At 39.7% G+C, this 24,719-nt stretch overlaps 2 protein-coding genes, 1 long non-coding RNA gene and 2 other non-coding genes across 9 annotated transcripts; 4 read left to right on the top strand and 1 right to left on the bottom strand.

Annotated features, from left to right (window-relative positions):
* Positions 1 to 6,611: 6,611 nt before the first annotated feature.
* Positions 6,612 to 11,745, top strand: LOC133725497 (uncharacterized). 5 transcript variants are annotated; one of them, XR_009854481.1, is made up of 6 exons: positions 6,612 to 7,081; positions 7,804 to 7,906; positions 8,308 to 8,425; positions 9,162 to 9,378; positions 9,458 to 10,320; positions 10,421 to 11,745. It is a non-coding gene; the product is annotated as an uncharacterized LOC133725497 (long non-coding RNA). The 5 variants fall into 5 exon arrangements; XR_009854482.1 differs by having other exon boundaries at positions 6,612 to 7,906; positions 9,458 to 9,637; positions 10,011 to 10,320; XR_009854480.1 differs by having other exon boundaries at positions 6,612 to 7,906; positions 10,421 to 11,233; positions 11,328 to 11,745.
* A 624-nt stretch (positions 11,746 to 12,369) lies between these two features.
* Positions 12,370 to 12,451, top strand: TRNAS-GCU (transfer RNA serine (anticodon GCU)). The gene has a single exon. It is a non-coding gene; the product is annotated as a tRNA-Ser (tRNA).
* Positions 12,452 to 17,566: 5,115 nt separating this feature from the next.
* On the top strand, positions 17,567 to 20,324 carry LOC133725496 (subtilisin-like protease SBT1.4). The gene has a single exon (XM_062152775.1). The coding sequence runs from the start codon at positions 17,768 to 17,770 to the stop codon at positions 20,099 to 20,101; it is 2,334 nt and encodes a 777-aa protein (XP_062008759.1). The 5' UTR covers positions 17,567 to 17,767; the 3' UTR covers positions 20,102 to 20,324.
* Positions 20,325 to 21,426: 1,102 nt separating this feature from the next.
* Positions 21,427 to 23,910, bottom strand: LOC133725495 (cleavage stimulation factor subunit 77-like). Its single transcript, XM_062152774.1, has one exon. It carries the CDS (start codon positions 23,623 to 23,625, stop codon positions 21,541 to 21,543), a length of 2,085 nt encoding a protein of 694 aa, XP_062008758.1. The 5' UTR covers positions 23,626 to 23,910; the 3' UTR covers positions 21,427 to 21,540.
* A 115-nt stretch (positions 23,911 to 24,025) lies between these two features.
* On the top strand, positions 24,026 to 24,107 carry TRNAS-GCU (transfer RNA serine (anticodon GCU)). Its single transcript has one exon. It is a non-coding gene; the product is annotated as a tRNA-Ser (tRNA).
* Positions 24,108 to 24,719: the final 612 nt, after the last annotated feature.

Below are 24,719 nucleotides of genomic sequence, written 5' to 3'. Positions count from 1 at the left end.
TCAGCAGTCCACGGTCCAGCTTTGATTAGATCCTGTTACATTTATAAGTCACTTCTACGTAATAAGCTACGTAAAGTGCATGAAAATACAGTTTGCTCGTTTTGCTTACCACAGCCAGGTTCTCATTTTTGAAAACCTGCTCCAAGTTGAAAATTTCTTTTATTGACCATCGAAGAAACCTTGGAGTTTCAGTCTGCTTGCCCGTGATCCAGTTCTTCACCTTTGTCTTCTCAAGGAACCAGTAATAAATCAGAAGCAGGCATCCATTCATTGTTGCAGGACTGTTTCTCCTATATTTTTGCAGCCCTTCCATCAAGAAGTTCAGAATCAACCTTGGCCAATTGTACTTGTTGATGGTCCAAATTCGTTCGCAAACAGCGACCATATCCCATGTAATCTGAGCCCCGGTTCTGGTGAAGAAGAACGTGTTGAACAGGTACATGATCATCAACACGGCTAACTTCCGTGCGTCCTTCAGTTTTGCCGGCTTCTTCAACTCAGTTATGAGCTTTGTTTCCACATCAGATCTAAGTACAACCTGCTTCTTTAAAGGGCTGCCAAAAATTGGGGAGTCTTCCATTTCTTCCCTGACCACCCTCTTGTTCACATTGAACACTTCTCCTTCGGCAGGAAGGTGAAACAAAGCCGTGATGTCTGAGTCTGCTTCATGCTTAATGAGCTGGTTCTCGGTTATCTTGTCTTCCCATAATGGTTCGATCATCTCACCAAAATCTGTACCCCTCAAAATTTCCTTTGTTCCTTCTGGTATTCTCTCCTTGTGTGGGTCTGCCACTCTCCAGAAGGAACTGAGTGTGCACTTCTGCTGCCTCCATTCAATCTTAGCTTTTTGGACCTCCTTCTTCGGTTCTTCCTTCTTCTTTGTCCCTTTTACTGCCTTCTTTCCTTTACTCTTCGGCTTTTGAACATTCTCCTCTTCCTTGTTTCTGCTTCGACTGAATTGGCTTCTTCTTCAACTGTTTTCCTTTTTGTCTGTTGTCTTGTTTTTATGATAAACCTTTTCGTTGTCTGTTCACCTTGTGATTCTGATTCGTTTTCGAGTGATTGCTCGGAACCTTGATTAACCCCTTCTTCTGCAGATGCTTCATCGGTGATCTCTTCTGCCTCTTGTCTCTTCCTCTTTCTAATTTGGTTTAGTTTCGGCTGAAGTGGCTGGTTAAATGTACTCTCAGTTCCCGCATTGGAACTCTCCGAACTGCGGACAGATTCTTCATAATCACTGAACAAGGTGAATTTAGGTCTAGACATTCTGCGCACCAAAAAAAAACCAACATTATAAGATTTCTGGCCCTAAATAAATACAATATTGAGGCGCAATAATGTGTCTACTGCCCCCCAATAGACCCCAAAGAAAACAGCAATTTCGATGGTTCACAGAGTGTTGCACATTTTTACAAGCAAAACAATAGATAACTTCTCAAATCCACACATTTTTGGGAGTCAATAATGTGTCTATTGCCCCCCCCCCCCCCCCCCCCCCACTAGACCAGCAATAGGCACACCATTTCAATCACTCACAGTCTACTGCTATTTAATAAACGAAAAAACAAAAGAACACATTCTGAATACCTAATTACATGGGATAAATGAACCACAGTTTAGTCATTAGTGGTTGGCAATAATCCCCCTATTGCCCCCCACTAGACCAGCAAGATATATCTCCTTTTACATTCAAATAGCAGATTATAGTACTGTAATAAACAGAACAGTGATCATTGACCCCCAATACAAAGTCTACTGGGTGGCAATAGAGTTATGTTTTTATGGTTAGGACTTCAAAATAGGCTTTCAATCAGTCTGCATTACCACTCAATGGAGTGTTTATAATCAATGAACAACTTCCCGAACAATATTCCACACATGCAAATCAGAATCCCTAGTTCTCACAGATTTTCGTACATGCCAAGTCAATATCACTGATTTCATAGATATGAACCAAATTGAAGCCATCAACAAGTTGAAATGCAACATGTATGTAATAGATTCGGCAGAAAACATGAAAAACTAGAAAAATTAGTCTGAAATCGAATTTTTACCTCTTTCGATATTTCCAAAGCCGGAGGAACGTGAAGCGTTGCCGGACCGAGAAACTTGCTCGACGGTCTCCGGGATTAGAGAGAGAGAGAGAGAGAGTGAGCGATCGAGAGGGGGAGAGAGAGAGTGAGTCGTATATGGAGGTACTTTGGAGTTTCAAACCGATTTGACTTGGGAGGGAGAGAGAGAGAGAGAAAAAAAAAACAGGCACGATTTGAGTCGTGTATTTAGTGGTTAGTGGCAGGTTTGTAAATCGTGATTTTTTCGGAGCCTATATGCGTCGTGTCACTGGTTGTTTGGGTAAGTTGGCACAAACAAAAGTAGGTGGAGTGTTTGGGGAAATGTTGGGCCAAATTTGGGTAAGTGGTCACAGCCCCTAAACTATATTATGGAGTATTGATAAGAAATTCTTTTCTGTATGTATAGCTGTCATTTGAAGTGATATTCTTTAATATTTTTTCATTCACAAGTATCAAATGCTTCTTCAAAAGCCATAAAAAAATGTTTCTATAACTTAACTCAAAATGCACTTTTACGTATTTTACTAAGCGCTATCAAAAGTGTTTTTGCAAATTTTAGAAATTCATAGCCATAATGTTTCAACTATGAGTAATAAGATATGAGTGTGAGTTGAGTCACTGATGAAACTTGTAAAAGTATACAAAGTGGATGTAGTATTAAATATGGAAGAAAAATAGTTATCGTTTCCATGGAGAGATTAATTAATTCAATTTGCAATTTGAAAATCTAAATTAATTCTGACTAAAAACATAGAAAACAATGAACACAAATCAATTAAAGAAAACAAATGCAATTCTAAGGGATTCACCAGTACCATTTGGTTCAGTGACATAAGTGTCCTATTTGTAAGTGAGAGATCGTGAGTTCGACTCAAAATAGACTAGTTGCTGTATTTGAGTTGTTAATTTGATAAAAAAAAAAAATCTAAGGGATTCACACAATGATTTGAACTAAGACTTATAGTATTCACGGTTTTGGAAGTAAACTTAAATCAAATTAATGAGAATGGAGTTGATACTGACTTAAGGTAAAATTATGGTCATGAACCTAGGGTGTCAAAATCAACCACAAAAAATCTTGTATACATTTTTATGCAACTAGTAATTTCTTTATAGTTAGATTTTCTACTCTATCGGTGTGTTTAGAAACTTGTGAATGAGTGTATGCAATTTGTTTCTCCTATTTGATAAATGCAATTTTCGAAGAAAATAGATTCTTCATACTTCAAATAAAGTCTTCGTTTTTATAATTTATACCTTTAGTTTGAACTTTTTTTTTTTTTAAAAACTGATAAGGGATTAGGCGATATTAGTTCCTCGGAGGCAGACGATGTAGAGAATGATCCCAAAGGAGAGGGGCCTACCACACTCTGGGAACCCACCGCCTGTTCCCTTATCGTAAAATTTTATTAATGAAAAAGCTAAAATTACAAAAACACGGGACAAAAATGTACCTCCCAAGTATAATGCAGAAAAATAAAAGATGGAAAAACTGAATTCCATCTGCTACTCTAAAAAGGCAGGTTTGCTCACCTAAGGGACAGTTTTAAGAGACTGTAAGGGACAAATGCATCTCAACCACATGTATTAAATATAAAAGCAGAAATTATAACAATTTAAAACTGTGTATTTATTTTTAGCCGTCAGATTCACTTGTCCCTTAAAAACTGTTCCTTAGGTGAGCAGACCTTTCTTCAGTGGCACAACTCGTAGTGGTAGAACACAACGCACGAATGCAGTGACAGCTAAGGCAGTAATTAACATACGATTATACGAATTAGTGCCACACGGACTAGCTAGCTTCAAAGCACTACTCTTCTCTTCTGTATGTCTCTGCCAAATTGATGATGAAGAAGGTTATGTTAAGGGGTATCAGATCTTATGCATGAGTTCATGCATCCATGAAATGGCCAAATCCACTTAAATAATAAGTTGGCTCCTCTAGTTACTTGAACTAGTTTTTTTTTTCTTTTCTTAAATGGTGTATTTGATTGACTCATGAATTGTACAGTGTAGACTTATTCCATCAGCTATTGCTTTAGAATTCTCGCTACCATGTTCCCCTGCCGTATGCTTATTCTTCTTGCAATAATGAAAGTTGAGCTTCTCAACGTAAACTGGAGGCCGATCCTCACTTTGAGAAAAAAGGAAAAAGAAACCTTTTTTTTTTTTCGGTAGAATAATTATAAAAAATATATATAAAACAATATCGGTCTGTTTGCAGGCCCAATTGGGCCTTCTTATATGCCCATTTTGGTTGAGAATCGGGATTCCGGAGCCAATAAACCCTAGTACTGCTCTTTGATCTCTTGGCCTCTTTTGAACTGTCAAAAGCTAGCTTTAGATCACGAGATATCGAAGCCATGGATCGGATATCGCAGTTGCCGGAAGCCCTTATGCTGGAAATCCTCCTGTGGTTGCCTCCGATAGATTCAGTCCGTCTGAAAATGACGTCGAGGACATGGAACTCACTCCCGGTCTCTTATTTTTGTCCTCCTATATTAAGTAGTTGGGATGAGCATTCTGTCTCTAGTATTGATCAATCCTTGAGAAAACTCCATGAACTGCATCCGAAAAACATATTTCACTGCTTTACCCTGCATGAATACCTTTCCGACGAAAGTAATGATTCCCATGTCTACAGATGGATAAAGTTGGCCACCAATTGGTCTCCACTGTTTGCAAACACTGTCTGAATCAGCTAGATCTCCACATCTATGGTCAGCAAGTAAAGTACTACAGCTTTCCTATATTCGATTTTGATTTTGGTTCATTAATTGTGTTGAGGTTCCGTTGCATTCTGGTAAAACTATTCTTTCCAGGGGAGCGAAAGAGGTTTAACTGCCTAAAAGAGCTGCGTTTGCATGTTGATTTAACCAGATTATCAGTAGTGGATGTGTTTTCTATGTGTCCTTCCCTTGATATCTTAGATCTCAGATACTGTTACAACATAAACTATCTTCAACTCTGTGACTTTCCTAAGCTAAAGCAGGTTTACCTTACACCAAGATACTATAGGGACATTTATAGTTACAAGATTGAAGCAGCCAATCTCGAAACTCTCCATCTTGAAACTTATCACTCAAATTGTCAATGTTACCCGACTTGTCAATGCTCCCAGCCAGTGGACCTTGAAGTAGTCAGGTGCAGTAATCTAAAGGAGTTGATCGTTATGACTCCCGGTAGTACCATAACCCACCAATATGTTGAAAAACTTACTCGTAAGTTTCTCCATCTTGAGGTGTTAAGCTTAGAAGCCTCTTTCGGATCACCCAAGCTGTTGATATCAAGTCATCAGCTCAAGAAATTGACATTACGAGTAATCCTTTAGAGGAGGTGAATCTACATACTCCAAATCTTGCTTTTTGCACATACAGCAACAAAAAAATCCACCTCCGGCGGTTTTTGTTGGATTCTACCAAGCTTGAAGAACTGAATGTTCGCCTAGATAAGAGCGATTTTCCTAACGGTCTTGACTTCTTTATTACTTTGCAAAAGAGATTTCGAGAATTCGCTGCACAAGAACGCTCGACTGTTTTTATAAACGGTTCAGAAGTAAGTCGTCTTTACTTGATGTTGATGTAATTGTTTTTGCAGACGTAAAGTTGTATATATTAATTACTTTTCTAATTATGTAGATCAAATTTTGTCTGAAACTATTAAGAGAAGAACCATCAGTACCAGAAATTATGCAGTTACAGTTGAAACCTAGAGATGATTTTACACGGGAAGACCTCGGCTATTGCTTTTCAACTTTACTTGATAACTTGCTGTGGAGTTGTCATCCAATGGCCTTATCCATCACAGAAAATGGATGGATTTTAAAGGTAGTTTGTTAACCTTCAATTTGAGATATATATATGGTACACGAAGCTTGTATTTATTTGTACATATATACAATGCATGAGTTTTTCACATTTCAGGCCATCTGCAAGAAGTTCATGTCTTGGGAAGAGAATTCACCATGTTGTAGAGACAACAGCATCAAATGTTGGCGGCACTATTTAAAGTCTATTGAGATTCAAAACATGAATGGTCGTGATGCAGATCTATCGATACAAGCAATACATATCGAAGGCGTTGATAGTATCACTTTTGCGCTACGATGGTTAGTGCCAGACAATTAGGCTAAGCCACTCTTATTTGCAGGACCAATACTTGATGCATTATATACGAAGCATGCATTTGCATCACTAGTCCAATTATATATGAAGAACTATAATGAATTTGAGAATATTTATTGACTAAATTTGATAGGTTTTTGCAAAAGCAAATGTGTGAATATTTCATATTTGCATCAGTTTAATTTGCATATTCACTTATTAAGTAGGAATAAAAGACTTTCTACATCCATTCACTTTTGGAAGAGGATGTTTGAAGAACTTTCTTGGCATGGTCTTCTCTTTTACCTTAATTTACGTAATGGAGCATTTATCCGTTTTCTCTTTACCAATTCCATTTTAGTGATTGGTTGGCCTATACGAATAATTAAGCACTGAGTATACACTACAAAAAAGAATTGCAATGGCTACACATGGATAGCGTCGGCACTGATTTGCCGTCGCCAAGCCAATGGTGCAATATTTGCTTCGGCAAAACATGCAGTGGCCAAAATTGCTTCGGCAAAACATGCCGTCACCAATGGTCTAGTATTTGCTTTGGTAAAACGTGCCGTCGCCCAAAATTGCTTCAGCAATATAAGGCCGTCGTAGTAATTGCGACTGCCTGTGGTTTCCGTCGCCATATCCTCTTTTACTCTGCATTAAGCACCAACCCTAGACATCATATTTGACAAGGAAAAAAAATAGACATCGAACCGGCCAACCACTTCAAGCACAAGTCCTCTCTCTCTCTCTCTCTCTCAATCTCGCCATCGACACCAGTACTTTTGAGAAGCTGCCATCGCCGCCACCAGGATCTCTGTCACTGTCGCCGCTGGTGTCAGGATGTAATCTCCACCATCATCACTTTGTGGTCAATTTGAGATCTGAATATTTTTCGACTCAGTGGTTAGTCTCCGACGAGATTTGATATCTAATCTTGATAGTTGTTCACATTGTGAAGATTATCATTTATTGATTTTGTTTCATGAGATAAATTGGCGAAGCCCTGGCTACCTCCTTCAAGCTTTTTCTGCAATTTTTCTTTTGTTTTGAAATGTTAGGGCTTTTACTGCAAAGAACTGTATGTCTCTGTCTTCTGTGAAATTGGAAAGGATTTCAGACAAATCAATTAGTTTTGTTTTAGTTTCTACTGAATTACTGATAATAGTTGTGGCCCTGTGGGTACCCAATTCAGTAATCATGAAAAGTTTGAAGCTTTTGTGAGACTGATTTGGTGGTTTTGATGTTACAGTTTGTGTTTTGAATTGGAGTTTGAGGAGGTTAGAATAAAAAAAATTTATGCTTTTGATTTTTGCAAAGGCCAAAGTTTGTTTTGGTAAGTAAGCTTTGAGAAAGAACTGCTTTGAGAATGAAAAATAAACAAGCCAATTTCATTTGTTAGGATCGTTGCTATTGTTATTATTATCCATTAATAAAAGGTCTTTCAAATAGAGAAAGGATTAGAATTGTGTATGTGAACTTAATTAAGGCAATCAGGTCTTGCATTTCTTGCATATGCTATAAGCTGACCGTGGATACTAGACAGTTCATCTGATTAGTTATGCAAAATAGATAAACAAAGAACACATAGAAGTGGATAACCAATTGTTCTCTGCGTTTTTTCGGAGGTCACTGGCACGAGGAGCGTGGATTCTCATACAACGCATATAATTAAGGACTTTATAAAGCTGCCTCATTTTGCAACCTGCTTTTATTTCTTTATACCGGAAGGTAAATGCTTTAGCCTTTACTTGAGAGATGGTTCTGTTAACTCCCATGAACTATCCATGTTAAATTAAGCCAATTTTTTAAGAGGCACAAGTGCACAGCATCTAGAGTTGGTGGTTTGTAGTTTTCTTCCTGGATATATTGAAAAGTTCACTGCACATACGACCTCGCATTTTATGTTGAATGAAAATCAAAAGTTAGTTCACTCTTGCATGAACCTTTTGATAGTCATCTCGATTTGTTTACTTTCATTGTATATAGATCAACCTGTTTCTAAAGCTGCATTTGTATTGAAATAATGTGAGAATCTTTCCATGCAAAGTTCTTAAGTTGATCCAAGAACAATAATATTTCTGTGAGCTTTATAGAACTAAATAAGCTTTCATTCACATGTTGTGATGCAGGTATAGGACTCTTATTGAAAGAGCTTTAAGAGCTAGGCTGGTCTATGGGAGCCCAATCATGAACCGAGCAGTTAGCTTTGAGTACATGAACCGGAAGTTAGTATGGAATGAATTCTCGGTAGGTTATTGTATTTGATTACCCATGACTAACAAGTCAATAAGATGTCTATGAAACTTATGGCAGATTTGGTAGTAGGTATTTTGGACTCGAAACATTTAAGTAGGTTTCATTTACCTGATCTTGAAGTTTTACAACATTATGGATGTGCATGAAAGGAAACTGAATAGTTAATCTATTCTTTGGTTGGGGGAATAGTCAACTCTGTTTGGCAGTTTTGATGTTTAGGGGTTTTCCTATACAGATGAGCTATAAATGTTTTATTAAAGAGATACGGAGAACAATCGTTTATTGAAGTTCTTGTTTTACCAATTAGATATTAAGAATTAACAAATAGCATTGACCAGACGATCTATAACCTTGAGGTTTTTAATAACATGTTTCTCCCTCTTATTACATTATGTATGCATACTCAGTGCTCAGAATTTGTGGTATTCTTATTTTCAGTATATATAGAACAAACTTAGATATGCAAAGAGTTGGAAACAGATTATAAACCATAACTCTCAATTGATACTTGCATGATAGGAAAATTTAAACAAAGCAGTTCTTTAATCAGGTTGCAAGTGTGTGTAGCAAAATAATTGTCTCTCTTTTAACTTCTATGGTAACGGCTGTATGTATCAATTTTATCTGGCTGTATGCTCTTTCCCTGCCTGTTTTGTATGTTTTTGGCATGTATCTGGATGGTTTTAAATACACAAACCAAACATCACCGTATGGATGTCTATTACAGCGAGTATTTCCGCAATTGTAATCCATTTGACAAAGCAAAAGCATCATGAGAGTTTTGGATTTGCAAAGGGAAGTTCTAGATTTTGATCTACCGATCCAGGTCCATAGTTGAAAAGGGTCTTTGGGATGACTTCTTCCCCCTCAAAGGCGGTGGGTTTCTGCATATGAAATTGCAGTTTTTACTCAATGAAGAAGAGCGCAATCAAATCCATGTGATGGTACTCTTTTGTGATTCTGTTCTTATTTTTCAATGACTAATTTCAGTTTGTACTCAAGTTAGTGTAAATTGGCTTGTAGCGAGAATCTGCTGTGAAAAAGAAGCATGGGGAGTTCATTCATAGCAGTCCCATTATTATGCTCCTACAGCTCTGTTTAGATATGAAATGATGATTTGCTTTCTCTTCAAAGGTTGCATGATGAAAATGAAGGGTGTTTGGTATATTCACAGAGAAAGCATCTTTGGCTGCACCACCACAGGTCTCTCCCTTTTCTTTTCCTACCCTCCCTCTACCTCAAAATCTCATTGTACTGAAAAGTATCAATTTAATGTCACTATCCACTGCATTTCTCACAGTTCTAGGTTCTAATGAAATTAAATATGACTGAAACTTGCAAGAATGATCTGTTAGGTGTTTATCAGTTGATGGTAAGAATCATGAAGATTTGGATATCTATAGTAATACTGAAGAGAAGTCTAGACATTCACTTTACAACAAATACTTATAAAAAGAAAAAAAAAATGTTGTGCTAAAATAAACAAAAATAACTGTGACAGTAAAGACTTTCAAAGTTTAAAGGTTCACCAATCATCATCCAAAATGTCATACCACTGTACTTGATTATTGTGCAGTGGAGGGAGGGATTGTGCTTGATAAGAGGTATGTATGCCGTTCATGAATCTGTCTTGTATATTTGCCTTTATTTATCTTATATGATCAATCTACTGCCTCTGTCCTGTTCAATTGCTTCTTTGCCATCACTCTCCTAGCAGCAATCAATAGTTTAGGTGATTTCCTGTGAGTGGAATACTTTATCAAAGGCCTTAGTTGATTTCTGAAGGAACAACAATAAGCAGCTAGTGAACTACTCACACTTGCTGAATGCTGACTCAAAAATTAAAAAAGTATCTTAAGAGTTCAAGTGAAATATTGAATTTACAGGTATGAACAATATCTGTGTCATGTACATCTCCCATTGATTTTCTAGCTTTTTTTTTTCTTCTTTAATGAATGCTTGAAGATTTCTGACTTTCTTTTATAGGAGGCTCGCAACAAAACTAGAGTAATTGGTACGTGAAGTACATAGATCGAAGAAGATTTCTGCAAAGTTTATCTTGAAGTAGTGGAAAATAACTAACTTATAAAATTTAATTATCTTGTAAACTTTGGTAGAAGCTTCATTCCATTTGTAGCATTCATGAGGAAAATTAAAATGTAACATTTTCTTTTATATTAGCTTCATTCCTTTTTGTATAGCTTTTATCCATAAAAAAGAAAAAAAAATTGGCATGTAAATGCTTCATTCCTTTTTGTATAGCTTTTTATCCAACAAAAAAAAAAATTGGCATGCATATTTGCATGCTAATTTTTTTTTAATTTAAAAATACTACTTTTACGACGGCAGTTTTGCCGTAGCAAATTTCTTTTGGTGACAGCAAAAAACTTTAGTAGTGATTGGTGGTGTCGCTATTGGTATTTGCAACGGCATTTTTCAGTTGCAAAATTCTTACGACGGCAAATGGTTTGCCGTCGCTAATAATCTTGCCACGACGCAATTGCCGTCGCAAATACTATTGGCGACGCCACCAATTGCGTCTGAAGCATTGCCGTCGCAGAGCCGTCGCCAATGCTCTTTTGCGACGGCAAAAGATGCTTTTGCCACGGCATGGCACCGTGGCTGTTGCAATTTTTTTTTGTAGTGGTAGGGCTGGTGAGGATGATTGTACCTTTGTGACTATGGTACGTTGGCTGCTTATCGAGCAAACGGACATGGGTACGGTCTATGTCTTCCTCTGTTGATTCATTGTTATATAGGGCCATTGAGCTTTGTGACGAGTATAGGACTGTTATGGAGGTGAGCCAAGTTCTTCTCTTACAGTACGTACTCACAAATTTTGGAGTCCTCCACCTTTGCATTATTGCAAACTAAATGCTTATTGATGAAGCAGCATCGAAGATGGCCTAATGGTTCGCGGTGGAGGGGCAATGATGCGTAATATTGATGGGTGAAGTAGCAAACTGAGAAGCTTGTGAAGTTTCTATGCTTCCTTAGTTGCCTTCATGTACGTGGTCAATCTCGTCAATTCAGAGGAGCTTTGTTTGGCAACGAGAGGTTTATTGTAGAGGAGAATAAGGTTTGAGATGTTTCCCTTAATGAATGTGGAATATCCTGTAAGCCTCGAGACGTACTGTAATGTAGTTGCTCATTAATTTGTGTTATCCACAAGGGTGGTGGTGTTTTCTTTTGGTCAGAGGATGACTCTATATTACTCATGGCCTTGATATTTATGTACTCTCTCCCATAACTTTTGGGGTTTTGGTTTTACCTCCTCACATCGTATAATGTTTCATCTCCGCGTAATAATATAGCCGTGAGCTTGAGTGTCACAAAATCTCTTTCTTTCATATAAACAAATATGACTTCGTTGTACTGTATTACCACGTACATAATAGGGTGCCGTTTATAGATAGGAACTAACAAACAGTAATTGTCTTGTAAAAGACTTTCAAAGGTAGCTGTAGATCACAAGATATGGCTAGTGATAATCTACGCTACGGATGGAAAATCGCAGTTTCTTGAAGCTATTATGTTGAATATTCTCCTCCAAGTGCCTCAAAAAAATGAATTGGCGATAATCTCCTCGAGAAGTACAATGCCTATTTATTGATGAGTTTTTGTGCATTGCCGTGTTGTAGATATTGACGCGACTACTTAAAGTGTATTAAGATTCAATGCTATAGTCTAAAGTGTAAAGAAGAAAATCCCCTCTGCCATAGAAAAATTCGCATCAAATGTTGGCTGTATTACTGAAAGCACATCGAGATTCAAAAGTTTAAGGTCTGCGATCGATGTTGATTAATTGACAGTACCAATAGATATGGACCTAGCTAGTGAAGGACATTAAGGTGTTTGATCGAGAATCAAAAGTTTGGTTGGTTATCCATTTTTGTGCATTTAACTAAAAATGTCTTCCACCAAGCAACAAGTGAGACGCTTTGGCCGAGTGGTTAAGGCGTGTGCCTGCTAAGTACATGGGGTTTCCCCGCGAGAGTTCGAATCTCTCAGGCGTCGTTATTTTTTGTGCTCCCTTGTTTGTTTTGTTTTGTTTGTTTTCCTTAGTTGTATACTTGTATTGAGGTTAGGAAAGTTTGGCCTGGTAGTTTGCTTGTTTGAATAAATGTTGATGCGTTCAAAGAATCAATTTCCTCTCTGTTAGTTATTTTGATAGTAAAACCGTCCATATTGAGTATGGACCACCAGGGCCGGTCCTGAGATTGTAATGGTTTGAGGCGAAGAATTAAAATGTGGCCTCCCGTATATATATGACCTCCCATATATATATATATATATATATATATATATATATATATATATATATATATATATATATATTTTGCTTCAAATAACAATACAAAATCATGTATTTTGAATAAAAGTAAATATGAAATTAATAACAAAACAAAAGTATATGAATTTTTATTCCCTACATAAATTTCTGAATTAAATTAGATAGTCATATGCAAAAAGGAAAAGGAAAGTTTATATAGAAAAAGAAGAAGAAAAAAAAAACAGTGGGCTGGGCCACGGGGTCCAAGAAAAATTGACTTAAGAGATTAAATAAAAAAAGAAGAAGTGAAAACAAGAATGAGAATCTGGGATTCGAACCTTGGTGGGGAGGACGCAAACTGATTAGAGTTCTGCTGGAGCAACATGCATGCCATCCATTGTTTGTAAAAGCAAACAAAATATTTATACTATCTTTAACATATCTACAGAAACTACGGAGGCCCCCGAGAGCCGGTGGCCTGAGGCGGCTGCCTCAGGCGGCAACCCTCAGGGCCGCCCCTGTGGATCACAAAAGAACAATCTTTTGAGAAGTTACATATAGTTATACCAGAAATGTATGTACCGCTGGACTTTAGCATATATAAATAGCAAGGTTCTAAAAAACGCTAGGCGCTAGTCGGGCGGAATCCCGGGGCTTAGGCGGGGACTAGGCGGTTTTTTTTTTTTTTTCAATTTATTTTTATTTTTATAACATATAATTATATAAATAAAAATTGTAAAAGGTATTATAATGTTTGAAAATAATGAAAATACTTAAAATATGCATGGAAAAAAAAAATTGCAAATTTGATTCTTGCAAGACTAAATCCCAAATGGAAAAACATATGCCAAATGCCCAAAACCGGATACTAGTTAAAAAATTCAAAAGAGAATAACAAATATTTATGGGAAAATGATCATTTACCCAATTTTAGGGTTAATTAACCCCACTTACCCAAACACTCTAAGGAGGGTGTATTGTATTTGGATTTGTGCAGACTTTTTTAAATGACAAACTTTTTGAAAAGTCCACAGACTCTTTAAAAAGTTGATAGACTGTTATGGATTTCTTAAAACCATTGATTTTAGCAACATACTTTTATTGATTCATGAAAATCTATATATTTTATTATGAATGACTTCTACAGATTTCCTAAGATATACAAAATATAAAAAACAAAAACAAACGCAGCCCAAACACAAAACAAAATAATAACTTGTTGTCTCTTCAATGCTCCAATATCTTCTAATAGAAATTATCTCAAATAAATGATTGTTAGTCTGTCTAGGAGTTTGTTCTCATTCCTAATCTCCCAACAACATAAATATACAATATAGATCACTTGATGTTTATGGTTAATTATTCTCATCAATTTTGTTTTCGCCGATTAACATATATTGTAGCAATATTGGTCAATGTCTTGATCTACAATCAATCAATTGAAATTCAATTGTTCAACATTTTTTTGAACCATAATATAAATTCAAATTAATGAGAATAATTAATTAATAAGATAAAATTTAGTATGGTTCAAGGTCTTAGGGGGGTATAGTTAACACTACAAAGTCCATGATTATCCATGATTTTCTAATTCCATAAGTATGAATGATATTTTGAATACCTCTGTACTTTTATTCATTTTTAAAAGTCCTAATTGAATACCCCTAGATTTTGGTGGAATTCATGAAGTCTTTAAAAATCCTAATTGAATACCTCAAGACTTTCATGGACTGTTAAAAGTCTATATTGAATACACCCAGACTTTTAAATTCCATAGATTTATTTAAAAGTTCCACTAATTCCATATACAATACACCCCCCTAAGAGATTACCCACTTACCCAAACACTCTAAGAGATCATTTCCCTAATACCCAATTAAGTTTTTTTTATTCTTTTTTATTTATTTTTGGGACAATTTTGCCTTCTCCTTCTTTGTTACTTAGAGAGAGAAGTCATCGGAGACCTTGCCGGACTCCGGTGATCAGTGGCCGGCCGCGGACTCCTGTGACGGACTCCGGCGATCGGTCACCGGAATCCCGAATCCGGCTACCGGACTGGTGACCGGATTCCGGCGTCTGAATTTATTGCCCCCTAATAATACCCAGTAACCATATTATTGCCCTCAAGTGAATTGCATAAACTCCCAAAACCAAAATGAATACACTAAAGACACAATTGATCAATTTAGATGTTCAATTGTACACGTTCACTTTTTTTTTTCCTTCCCCATTCTCGGAGCTCACAGTATACCAAAAAAAAAAAAAGGTGCTCTGGGCACCAGATCGGATCGACCGGGGATGAAGACACCGGTGGCATCAGAGAACAGCGACGGTGTTGTGAACGAGAAAGAAGAAAACTCGATCTGTTGGTGAACGATAACAGCGACGGTGCTGTGAACGGGGAAAGAAGAAGACCCGATCTTCTCCTTTAACTACGACGACGGCGTGGTGAACGAGAAAGAAGAAGACCCGATCCAGGAACCCTCTCTCCTCCGCCGCCGCCCTACACGGCTTCATCTCCTCCATCGGACCCTCCGCCGCCGCCCCGCCCTGTGGTGCCCCATGGCCGTCTCGACTGCGTCGACTCGGGCGCCGACCTCTGTGGCCTTCTTCCTTATCGAGGCCGCCTTCTTCCTAGCAGGGCGATCAGTTCAAAATGTTAACTAGATAAATGGGCCGCCGGAGCTGCCATGGCAAAGAGAGAGAGAGAGAGGACCGTGCAGATCGGAATCGGAGGATGAGAGAGGGAGAAAACGCAGATTGGAGGGATGAGAGAGAGAGATATGAGTGTAATTTATAAATTAAAATGAGGGTAATACTGTCAATAGATATTACATTGGGTAAATGGGAGTAAAAAACTCTTAGTGGAGTAAGTAAAAAACTCTTAAGCTAAAATTGTGTAAATGGTCACGGCTCCAATATTTATTTGGATTATTTGCTGCAATGTTGCCACGATCCAACCCCATGCAACTAGTCAATTATACAACTAGACACGTATACAATTCAATTGCCAAATTAGTATAGAAAGCAGCAAAGCAAATATCCATTATTCGATCTTACCCTCAATCATCCAAAACGGCAAAACAAGAGCAACCCAGAATAATTGAATACCCAGCAAAGCAGCAACTTACCAAGCGTCCAAGCAAGACTTCGACTGAAGATTGAAGAATCGAACCCAGAATGTGGAAGAGAGCAATGACCAGTTCGAGACTTTAACTGAAAAGTGATAACCCAGAAAGTGGATATGTTCATGAGAGACAGATTGATTGAAACTTTGAAAGTTGAAACCCAGAAAGTGAAAACCCAGAAATTAGATCCTACCAATTAGGCAAGTACCACCGTCAAGGAGAGGCTGGAGAGCAAAGGAGGCCACGCGGCCATGCCGGAGACTCGGAGAGAGAGAGAGAGAGAGAGAGGGCGACTGCAGTCACTGCAAGACTAACCTAGAGTCGATTTTGGGTTCAAATTTTTAGTTTACTACGATCGGTCTGTTGAGTTTATCAACGAGTTAAGAGAAAAAAAAAAAAAAAAGTAGGCATCGCCTAGCCCCCAGCGCCCAAGACGCCTAGACTCCGCCCAGCCCGACTAGGCGGCAGAAAATCGGTCCAGCACCTAGCTCAAACGACTAGGCAAAAATCCAAACGGTAGTGCGGACGCCTAGGCCGATTTTTAGAACCTTGATAAATAGCAAAGAACTTCTTGGAGTACTTTATGGAGATATAATTCAGGACAATATGGCTTTATATAACCTTGAAACTAAATATGTTTTGGAGGCTCAAATTATGTTCACGTCTTGAGATTGTTGTCTCGACTTCCATGCTTGTGCATACATTGAAAGTCTGGTTTTGTTCCACAAGTAATTAGAGATCACAGCTAAAGTGAATTCTTAATGTAATTACGATCGTAAGTGTATAAGCTTTTGTTTTCAATAAGCTGTTATTTTGCTGGAATATTATAGTACTTTGAAAGTAGTAATTGTTTTACTATTGAGATTCTGGAGTCCCATACCATGACAATTTGTACCTATTAGTCTTTTTCAAAGAACAATAATGCAAGATGGTGCTTCAATGCTTTAGCTAGCCTTGAGTGATGTAGTAACTGTTATATTTTCCAATTAAGCAATGAAAACATGTAGAGGATGAGATATTAATATAATCTAGTTGGGAAACTTCCTCTTGGTCACGTCATTAAAGTTATGGCATGAGAAAACAACACTTTGTCCAAAAAATGTTACTTTCTCTTCCATACAAGAAGTTTGGACCCTAGAAATTTGTCTAAATCTGGCCTTAAGCGTGAACAACCGTGAGTCATTGTGATATCACTTATATAACTAATCTAATATATGTTCATGAATGATGTGAAATTTATCCAAAATCTCATATCATTACAACTATTGTTTATCGGCCAAATCATCTTATCTGTCTAAGAATCCACCACTTAATAAAAGAAACAATAAACTAAAGGTTGGAGATCGATAGGTCCTAGTTTAAACATACAAACATATTCATATCTAATGATTCAACTGGTTGAAGACCTGCTTGAATGTTCACTCGATAAACGATGAATGGTATCTATTTAAAAATATCTTGTAAAATCCAAACCCATACTATAGCCAAATGACCCATTCCTACCTACCGGATTGTATATACTATATATACACATGGACCACTCAGCAGTTTGATACTCCAATCCATGTCGTTTTCTTCGTAAAGACTCCCATTGATTCCTCTGTCGTTTCCCAATTGATTTCTACACCCAAATTGAATATACCCATCTCGGCTACTGTGGTAGTCTCTGCCTCCACGACGATGCCTTATATGGATTGCTCGGCTACGGCCCATGTGAAACCCCAATCTCACAAGAAACCCATAAACCACCAGATATGCATCTTCCAACCTTTTTTTGGACACATTCTCGTTGCGATGAACCTGACCTAAATACGTGTACAAATTAATCTGTTGCACCTTTAAAACTTACAAGCCAGCCGAGGATTTGTCAGACAGTTCAGTCTTTCAGACCCAGTTGTTTCTCCAAATTCTGAGGAACCAACCAAAACCCTCATGGCTGTTTCATCTTCATCTTCCTTCATCTTCTTCTTCTTCTTCTTCCTTGTCCTCTGTCTCGTTCATGTAACTTCTTTCTCAACTGACCAATCCGACGGTCACCGGACCTTCATCGTCCACGTGTCGAAATATTCCAAGCCGGCTCTGTTCTCCTCCCACCGCCGCTGGTACACCTCCATCCTCCGCTCCCTCCCTCCTTCCCCTCACCCCACCAAGCTCCTCTACACCTACTCACGCGCCGTCCATGGCTTCTCCGCCACGCTCTCCCCCTCCCAGGCCCACGCGCTCCAGTCCCACCCCGCCGTCCTCTCCGTCGTCCCCGACATGCCGCGCCAGCTCCACACCACCCGCACCTACAACTTCCTCGGCCTCGCCGACAACTTCGGCCTCTGGCCTAACTCCGACTACGCGGACGACGTCATCATCGGAGTTCTCGACACCGGGATTTGGCCCGAGCGCCCGAGCTTCTCGGACTCGGGTCTGGGTCCCGTCCCGGAGACGTGGAAAGGCAAATGCGTGACCGCCGGCGACTTTCCGGCCTCCGCTTGTAACCGGAAGATCATCGGCGCCAGAGCTTATTTCAACGGCTACGAATCCCACCTCGGAAAACCCATGGACGAGTCCAACGAATCCAGGTCCCCACGCGACACAGAAGGCCACGGCACCCACACAGCCTCCACCGCCGGCGGGTCTAGGGTTTCTAACGCCAGCTTCTACGAATACGCCTACGGCGAAGCCAGAGGTATGGCCAGCAAAGCCAGAATCGCAGCCTATAAAATCTGCTGGACTTTTGGTTGTTTCGATTCCGATATTCTCGCCGCCATGGACCAAGCAATTGCCGACGGAGTCCACATCATCTCGCTCTCCGTCGGAGCCAGCGGCGGCGCTCCGCCTTACGATCGCGACTCCATCGCAATCGGAGCTTTCGGCGCGGCCCAGCACGGCGTTCTGGTCTCGGCCTCTGCAGGAAACTCCGGGCCCGGCGCGTTTACCGCCACCAACATCGCTCCTTGGATTCTTACAGTCGGAGCTTCCACTCTTGACAGAGAGTTCCCGGCCGATGTCGTTTTGGGCGACGGCAGAGTCTTCAACGGCGTGTCGTTGTACTCCGGCGAGGGTCTAGTGGACTTCAAGCTCCCGTTAGTCTACGGCGGAGACTGCGGCAGTAGGTACTGCTTTGCAGGGTCTCTGCAACCGTCAAAAGTACAAGGCAAGATCGTTGTTTGTGATCGTGGAGGTAACGCCAGAGTCGCCAAAGGCAGCGCCGTTAAGCTTGCAGGTGGGATCGGAATGATAATGGCAAATACAGAAGAGAACGGTGAAGAGCTTCTTGCTGATTCTCACCTCGTCCCAGCAACAATGGTGGGTCAAATCGCTGCTGATCAGATAAGGAACTACATCAGATTGGGGGACTATCCGACTGCAACGATCAAATTCCGAGGAACTGTTATTGGGCCTTCTCCACCATCGCCAAAGGTAGCTTCGTTTTCGAGTAGGGGTCCGAATTCTCTGACTCCGGAGATATTGAAACCCGATGTGATTGCTCCTGGAGTGAACATTCTAGCTGGGTGGACTGGTGCTTCTTCCCCTACTGATTTGGACATTGATTCGAGACGAGTTGAGTTCAATATAATTTCTGGCACATCCATGTCCTGCCCACATGTCAGTGGCATTGCAGCTCTGCTTCGAAAGGCCTATCCGGAATGGTCTCCTGCTGCTATTAAATCCGCATTGGTGACAACAGCTTATACTTTGGACAATTCCGGGAAGAAGATTGAGGATCTTGCAAATGGGGGAGAATCGACGCCTTTTGTTCATGGAGCCGGGCATGTTGATCCCAATAGGGCACTTAATCCGGGGTTGGTGTATGATATCAATGTGAATGACTATGTTGCATTCATGTGCTCGATTGGTTATGGTCCTAGGCAGATAGCTGTTTTCGTGAGAGAGTTAGCTGGGGATGATATATGTGCTAGAAACAGTTTAGCCAGTCCTGGTGATTTGAATTATCCGTCATTTGCAGTGGTGTTTAAGCCTGGCCAGGAGTTGGTGAAGTACAAGAGAGTTGTGACGAATGTTGGGAGTGTTGCTGATGCAGTTTATGAGGTAAATGTGGATGCTCCGGCGGGTGTTGAAATCAGTGTTGAGCCGAGTAAGCTGGTTTTCAGTGAAGAAAATCAGACTCAGAGTTATGAGGTTACATTTGCGAAAGGTGTTGGATATGGAAATGGGGAGAGATATGGGTCGATTGAGTGGAGCAATGGGCATCACCATGTGAGGAGTCCAGTTGCTGTTAGGTGGAGCAGTACTGGGTATTCAGCCTCCATATGAGTTGTGCAGTGGGCGATAAAGGATAACTATGCTGGGATTCAGCATTGGCTTTGTTTTTCTGCAAATTTTAACCTAGCAGCCCCTGTGTAAATTTTACGAATGTGATTTTGGGGTAAGAATGTGGTCTGCGCAGGCCGTGTTTATTTGCATATGTTGCGTTGTTGTAAAGTTGAAGCTTGAAAGCTTATTTAAGCAATAAATTCATTAAATTGAATCACATAAATACCGCCCCTCTGTAGCATGGTGGGTAAGAAAGAGTTGCAACCTTAGAATACACTCTTACTCTTCCCTTTTAGATTGCCTCATGTGTGACATAACAGGCCTTGTCATGAAAGAACTAGCACCTTTCAGATTTATTTTAAGATTCGAATAGTGTCATGCTATCCTGGGATCATTTATTGAAAACTGAAAGCCTACCAAAATTTCAGAATCACTTTATTGTGTATAAGATACACCTACAGAAAGAACAAGTATAGAAACCTGAAGAAACTGCACATGAACATAATTTAGAGCCTCAGTGACTCCAAAGGCTCCATCACCGGATTTTGTTACGCAAAAGATGGATTTGAATGGGGAATTTTCTTATGATATATATGATTCAAAATAAACTCATTAGGGAGGTAAAACATTTGAATTTTTAGGTTGTCCTGTGCCTAAACTTGATTTTCTTGTCCTAACGTACTTAAAGAGCAACATACAAGTCGCCCAACACTGACACCAGGCCATGAAGTAAAATTCATGTTTTACAAATTTACTACCATATGAAAATCGGAGTGACTAACTCGAATGCCCTAGAAGGGAACAGACAAATTGCAGAAGGAAAAATGGTAGTCTGATTAAAATTTAAGATAAAAATTTCAAACTCAGAGTCCGATATAGTATATAGAGTTATAGATCCACTATGGTGATGTGATGTGAGTTCATATTAGTTTTGCAAAAGTATTTCAGAACACATCAGATCACTGAATTCCAGATAACATTGAGCTCTTTTTCTTTCTTTCGTCCTGTTTTATCAGTTTCCTTACTAACCTAACTTGTGTCCCATAGAGAACTTGCTTCATTTTTTGCGGCAATACTCACTTTGAAGAAATTAAAGAACCAGACATCCTTCAGAAAAAAGAAAAAAAAAAAAGGAACCAGTTCATATTGAGTGTTACTTATGAAATTTGATAGATTTGTTATGATGCAATTACTAAGTCGTCTGCTGATATCGATCAAATAAAGTAGCTTAACCATATCAACTACAAACAAAGCAGCAACAATCACAGAATACAAAAATGAGAAGTCAATGACAGTAAAATGGAAAACTTAACATGCTCGGGAAATTACTTTTGAACAGTGGAGTATTTATTGAGTAAATGATATTTGTACATATGAGACTGATCTGCAAAAGATCAGGAAGTGAGGAAACAACATAAAAGAATTTACTTTTTTAACATTTAGATAGTGTTACGAGTAACTACAGTGTAATCTCCAGAACTACAACTAGAACTCCCGTAGGAGGCTGATCCTGTTTGAGAACTAGTACGGTGATACTTCTGCAACTGCCGCATCTTGAAAACATCTACTGGGAGTTCCGGCTGGTGCTTGACCTCCTTAACAACCTCCCTTTCATTGGCTTTCCTTTTTCTGCTGGTTGAGTTGCTTGGTATATCACTCTGCAAAACAAATGATAACACAACATCCACATCTGGGGTTGGACCGCCAACTTGCTGCGGCATATTTGTCAAGAAGGCTACCAAAGCAGGTGTGGTTTTTAGTATGTCATCAAACTTTGGATCTCCACCTACTAGTGCCATTGGGGTTTGAACATTTCCAGCCACGGGTGTTTGGCTTTGTAGCACTGGGTTTGGAACAACAGCTGTTGTAGGTGTGGTTTGATTAGTAGCTGGATAAACTACCTTTGTAGACACTGGCACTGATGAATCCGGTACCACAGATGGTTTAGCTTCAGTTGGAACAGGGGAGGAACTATCAACCTTCCTATTCATATTTCTAGATAGGGACTCTTGTCGGGTTAAATGATCCAAATCCTTCATAGAGCAGGGACAAAGATTCCTGAAACTATATCGTGATACAACATCCTGCAATGAACTTTCCAAAGATAAAGGTTGCTCTTCACCACCTATTCTAGAAAGTGCTTCTTTTTTTCTTTGCTCAACCTTCAACATACTGGTCAAGTTTCCATAAGTTTGCTCAAACTTGACAAAACGGTTCAATATCTCAACCGATTTCTCTGTTGGCAATGAGCATAATGCCCTCTCAAACAAGGCTCTAGCATTCATATCATCATTCAAACGAATCAAATGTTCTAGATACTCAAGAATGTACTCAGGCTCATGCATAAACAGTTTCATCCCAGCTTCAAAAACATTGTGTGCAAGTTTCATATTTTTATCATGACATAAGGCAATATTCGCATATGCAACATATACATTATAAGTACAATTTGGGGATTTTCTAGCTTCTAAAAAGTAGCTGCGAGCAGCTTCAATACCTTCAGTCCTCCTTAAGAATCGAAGAAACTGTATTTGAGCAAGTCCTGGTGATGTGCCAGCACCACCATCTCCCAAAAGGCTCTCGTATATCTTCTTTGCAGCCTTGATTTCTCCCCGGGATTCTTCCAGGTCCGCATACGCATACCTCAGCATCTCGGACTCAGGAACAGCCTTCAAAGCTCTCTCAAACACTTTCACTGCAGCATCCATGGAACCACTTTTCACAAGCCACATTGCGTAATCATACCACATATCAGGGTAATGGCACAGATACATCAGACACTGCTCATATGCCAATTCAATTCGCTTGTTGCACGATGCAATGTCTATCCTCTGTCGGTTTTGTTTGTCGAAAGCCAACAGCTTCTTCCACGCCGTCCACTGCCCTTCTTCCCTGGGAGAGCCAGTCGGCGGCACAGCAAGCATGCCAAAGTCAATGTCCTTAACCAGATTCCTCCTCTCCCAATAAGCCGCCTTGGCGCCCTTGAACTTCTGCGAAAACTCAGCCAACAGGCTTTTCGCAAGGTCCTTGTTGTAGGTGTTTTCGAAACTCTGATACTCACTCCAAAGCTGGTCCATGTGATGATTAGGAGTCAAAATGGCCTTCTGGTAAGCTTTTCGCAGCGAAACAATCTGGTTGCTAGGCTTCAAGAAACTAATGTAGTCCAACCACACAGGCCCAGAAGTGATATCATCCCCAACAGAACTAATCACGAAATCAAAGGCTTTCCTAACCAAATCTTGACCCTCTTGGCCGTTGTTGGCATTGACTTTTCTGATGAAATTGATGTAGGTCTGCCAAAGAGGGAGGTGGCGGCATTTCATCAAACACCTGGTGAATATGTTTTTGGTGGCCTCGTCGTCGCTCGCCGCCATCTGGGCCTCGGCGTATTGGGTCCAGTATTTCGCGGCGGTCGGGAACGCCGTCAGGAGATTCTCGTAGATCGGCGCCGCCTCCGAGATCGGCAAGCGGCGGGCCTGGTTGGCTTGGTAGGAAGCCGCCTGGACATTGTATTTGGGATCCATGGTGGGTTTTGGGATCTGGGTTTTTTCAGGGGATGTGATTATAGAGAGGGAGAAAGAAAACCCTAATTCGATTGGGGGAATTTATAGAGTCGGGAGAGTGGGAAAGAAAACCCTAATTTCGATAGGGGAAAATAGAATTGGGGAAGAAAGGGTGAGAGGCTTTCTTGATTATGAGGATTTGGGAATTGAGGAAAGCGGTAGATACTTATAGACGGTGTCGAAGTAAATCCTTCTTGGATTGGGAAAGTGGAAAACCTAATTGGAGGCGGAAAGAGAAAATCTAACTTCACGCGGAAACACAAAGGGAAAGACACGGAGGCTATTTATTTATAATTATAATTTTTTTTTTTCACTAAAACTATATGTTATTAGTATTACTGTTAGAGTCATAAACAGAAGCGACGCTTTGGCCGAGTGGTTAAGGCGTGTGCCTGCTAAGTACATGGGGTTTCCCCGCGAGAGTTCGAATCTCTCAGGCGTCGCAATTTTTTTTTACATTTTGTTTCCATTTGATTGGGCAACAATTTTCCGTCGGCTGTAAGATTATCAATTCCAAAGATTCAAAGAACAAAAAAATTGCTCATTCCATATACATTTTTGGTGTTTTGGTTAGACTGTATGAATGGTTCCATTTAGTCCTTACGTGTAAAATCATTTTTCTTGCAAGTGAGTAACATCGATGCTAATCATGCTATATTTGAAGGAAAAATCAAGACCACATACCACAAAACCCCCATAACCGACTCCTCCGCGGTTTAAGCTACGCACACACCGCTACCATCAACCAAGGCGAAGAAGACAATTCGTATAATTTATGTGGCAGCTGGTTTTCGACCGAACACCACCACCACCGCACCAAAATATCCCTTACCACCAAAGCCACCAAAACCCCTCAGACCACCAAAGCCACAAGGATACCAAACAAGAATGTCAATCAAATAATCCACATGATTATGTATAAACAATATGTGAGAAAGTTCGAGTAGTCACATAATCAATAAGCGACAACACATAAACATCGTTGCACTAATTGGTCTTCTATGAGGAAGTACCAGTTCTTACATAAATTTTAAGGACAACCCTTATAAGTCATT

This window comes from Rosa rugosa, chromosome 1 (genome assembly GCF_958449725.1).
Source record: "Rosa rugosa chromosome 1, drRosRugo1.1, whole genome shotgun sequence".
Lineage (NCBI taxonomy): Eukaryota > Viridiplantae > Streptophyta > Magnoliopsida > Rosales > Rosaceae > Rosa > Rosa rugosa.
The sequence above is the reverse complement of the archived record's forward strand: the minus strand, read 5'-3'. Positions and strand labels throughout refer to the sequence as shown.